At 40.5% G+C, this 3,421-nt stretch overlaps 1 protein-coding gene across 3 annotated transcripts in view; it reads left to right on the top strand.

Annotated features, from left to right (window-relative positions):
- Positions 1-992: 992 nt before the first annotated feature.
- Positions 993-3,421, top strand: part of LOC123987300 (butyrophilin subfamily 1 member A1-like) — a 17,732-nt gene continuing 15,303 nt past the window's right edge. For all 3 annotated transcript variants that reach the window (XM_046076057.1, XM_046076056.1, XM_046076055.1), the window contains exon 1: positions 993-1,257. In XM_046076057.1, the coding sequence (XP_045932013.1) occupies positions 1,167-1,257 (91 nt within the window). In that variant the 5' untranslated portion in view covers positions 993-1,166. The remainder of the gene's footprint in view (positions 1,258-3,421) is intronic.

The raw sequence follows: 3,421 nt of genomic DNA, 5'->3' as shown, positions 1-3,421 counted from the left end.
AGGAAATGTTGCACATTATGTACAGGAGCATCTTAGGAAATTATGGAATAGCTACATAGATATTTATACAGATGGATCTAGAGACCCTGAGAATAAGAGAGTGGTTTATATGTTCTCCAGTTTCATGTTAGACAGTGTCATAGACTGCCTGATGGTCTTTCAATCTGTACAGCTGAGCTGGTAGCAATCATATGGGCTCAGTGGTGGGTAGAAGAAATTTGTTCTGACTCACTATCTGGCTTGATGGCGATAGGGGGAGAAAGAGGAGGGGCTAGGTTAGATCTTAACAAGGGTTTATAGATTAGAGAGGCGGGGGTGTAGTGTGGGTTTCTTGTGGGCTCCAGCACGTGTGGGGGTTGAGGGGAATGAGGCTGCTGATGAGGCTGCGAGGGCAAGTTTAGGAAGGGAAAATGTGGAGGTGGAGGTGCCATTTGACAGACTGGAGTGCCGTAGCATCATTAAGGAAAGACTGACACAACAATGGCAGCACGAGTGGAGTAAAGACACCAGCGGGAGAAAGTTCTATGACGTAAAACCATTAGTCAAACCTGGGAAATCAATATTCTTGCCTCGGATGGATCAGATTAAGTTGGCCCGACTAAGACTGGATCATTGTGGATTGGCAAGTGGGCTGTTCCAGGGACGGCAAGTGCCAAGTCTGTGGAGTACAGGAGTCTGTCAAGCATGTCATCATGTTCTGTCCGAGATATGCTGAGGAAAGGAGATTGTTATTCATTGGCCTAAGCGTTCGGGGAGTTGATCTATTATCTGTAAAAACTCTGATGGGTGATGGTCCTAATCAAACAGAAAGAGCATTGGAACTATTTCACTTCCTAAAAGCCACGGGCCTATATTGGAAAATATAGGTCTTTAGTGTAGACTGTCTTTATCACCAGTGGGAGGCAGCAATGCACTAAAAGTGCCTAGTCTGCCGGAAAGGAACAGAAGAAGAACAATTCTGTCCTCACACTCAGGTTTGATCGGTTCCGTACGCATGCGCAGAACAACGCGGAACTCCCCGGGAATAGTTCTGAAAGGGTTTTGTAGAATAACGTGTTAGTTTGTAGAGTTAAATATTGTCGTCTTAAAGCAGATTACCTTGTTTACGTGTTTATTCATTAAACCTCTCAGCTAACGTCGGAACCGTCAGCTCCTCCAGTATAATCATGTTTATTAGCCTCAGGCTGGCAGCTCTGTGTTTCTGGGTCCTGCTGCTGGATTTATGTGGAATAATAAAAACACTCGGACAATCAAACGGTAAGAAAACTAGCGATGGGTAAAAACCGAGGCCTTTAGAAACAATGAAACGTCCGATACATTTGAGCCGGAACTGTGTCGATGTTTCTTAACAACTCAACACCGATCTCCATGTTACACTGGTGACTTTTTATATCAGTATCACATCTTCATAGTTTATTCTGCGGAAACACCTAACGGTATAGATTTGGGTTTTCATAGGTGTCATTTACACTGAGGACGCTGGGGACATGTCTCCATCACTTTTTGAAAGCAACAAGAAATGATAACAAATGAAAATGCTTTGAAAAAGGTTTATTTTCACAGTAAGAAAACATGCAATGCAATGTGGATATAGAAGAAACAAATGTGCATAAAAAGTAACGAGCTAAAAAAAAATTAGATATACTGTCCATCACTTTTTTAGGTTTGATTCACCTGTCACCTGAATCTTTCTCCAGAATGCAGGAAATTAAGTGTTTAATGCTCAAAATCTTCTGGCGGAGGACCCTAAGACCCCCACTCATATTTATCAGCATTGCATATTTCTTCAAAATAGTGCATAGGATTGTTTTTTATATCTTCTTCAACAAAATAATTATGCCGAGACTGTTTCACACACTCACAGTGTGCTGGAGTTTGTGCGTCCCAGCGATTGATCCACATCCTTCAACCTATAGATTTATTGTCATTTCTCCAGCTTCCCCAGGCTCATCACTATCTATTTCATTAATAATCACTATTAATTTCAAATGCATGCCTTTGGTTGCAGCTGCCCCTCCTGAGTAATATGTGTACATGTATATTATGTGCAGTATTGTGTTTGCTGAATGTTGCACTTGGTAACGTTACAGTCTGTGAAAACAAATCTCTCCAGAACTTTTCAAAGGTGCTTGAACCTCTGAAGTAGCATTCTGGAAATGAAAGGTTGATGATGTGGACCAATCGCACACGCACCAGCACATGTTTTATTGTGAGCATGTAAACAGTCTCATAAGTGATTTGTTTCAGAGGATAAAAACAACCAAGTCACCTGACATGGGGATCGAACACACGACCCTTAGATTGAGAGTCCTATACTCCACCATACTGTGAACACTGACTGCTGCTTTTAAATCATCCTAATTCGGCCCGTTTCCAAACTTTCTTGACGACCCCTGTACTAAACCATCACTTTGATAATATGTGGTTTCTTTTGTGTCCCCAGAACGAATCATGTTGTATGTATGTGTCTCACTGACACGGCGTGGTGGGTGAAACGCACCGAAGCTTCACTTAACCACGGTCATGTGACACAGCGTCAAAACGTCAGCATGGAGCGTCCCATCTCTAAAGAAATCTAATACCCAATACCTGTCTGTCTGTCTTCATAACAGAGTGCAAGAAAGACAGATTTAACTCAAGTGTATCAGTTCCAAGTTTTGGATTTGATTTGTTTTCCGATTCCTGTGAGATTATTGTCATCGTTTTAATTTTTCTGTTATTTCCCCCCTTTGACTTTTATTATGAAGACAAAAACTGTTGAGTCAGAGGGTCGGTTGGGAAAGATTGTGGCCGGGTTACTTGATCTGCAGTGTTTGATCTTTTGTCTTTATTTTTCTACTTGCTATGTGGTATCGTGGTATTATGTATACTAAGGTACAAAATACAGATGCTCCTCTTTCTATTAAGCTGTTGGTGTTGAGCTGATGTCTTGTAGGCTGTTGGACGCCCTCAGTGTAGGCGGGCATCTACAACTTATCTACAACTTATCTACAACAAACTGTAACCTGCACTGTGTGGGTAACGCAAGTGCAACATGTTTATTTGTGTCTCAAAGACCAAGAAGTCCTTTCTACTGTACCAGGCATGATGTGTTCAGCACATTGTATGAAATAGAAAGCTAATGTTTGGCTTATTATGTATTTTTTGTGTCAAAAGAGAATTGATGCTTCTTATCTCAATTACTGGAATTATGTAAAAGAAATAAAAATATAAAATCCTTAAATATTATATTTTATTCCTATATTTGATTGATTGACTGTGTGAACCCTTTTTAGCTTTTCATTAGTATTTTCTTTTTAGACACAGTTTGTGATTTTGTTGATTTTAGAGTTTAGAGAAAACTTTACACTTACTCTCAAAACCCAGCTTTTGTTTCTGACGGAGCTTCAAAGCACTGAAGAAAAACCATGATCTGAATATG

The sequence above is a fragment of the Micropterus dolomieu genome, linkage group LG18, assembly GCF_021292245.1.
Source record: "Micropterus dolomieu isolate WLL.071019.BEF.003 ecotype Adirondacks linkage group LG18, ASM2129224v1, whole genome shotgun sequence".
NCBI classification, from domain to species: Eukaryota; Metazoa; Chordata; class Actinopteri; order Centrarchiformes; family Centrarchidae; genus Micropterus; species Micropterus dolomieu.
This window is presented reverse-complemented; position numbering and strand designations above follow the sequence as displayed.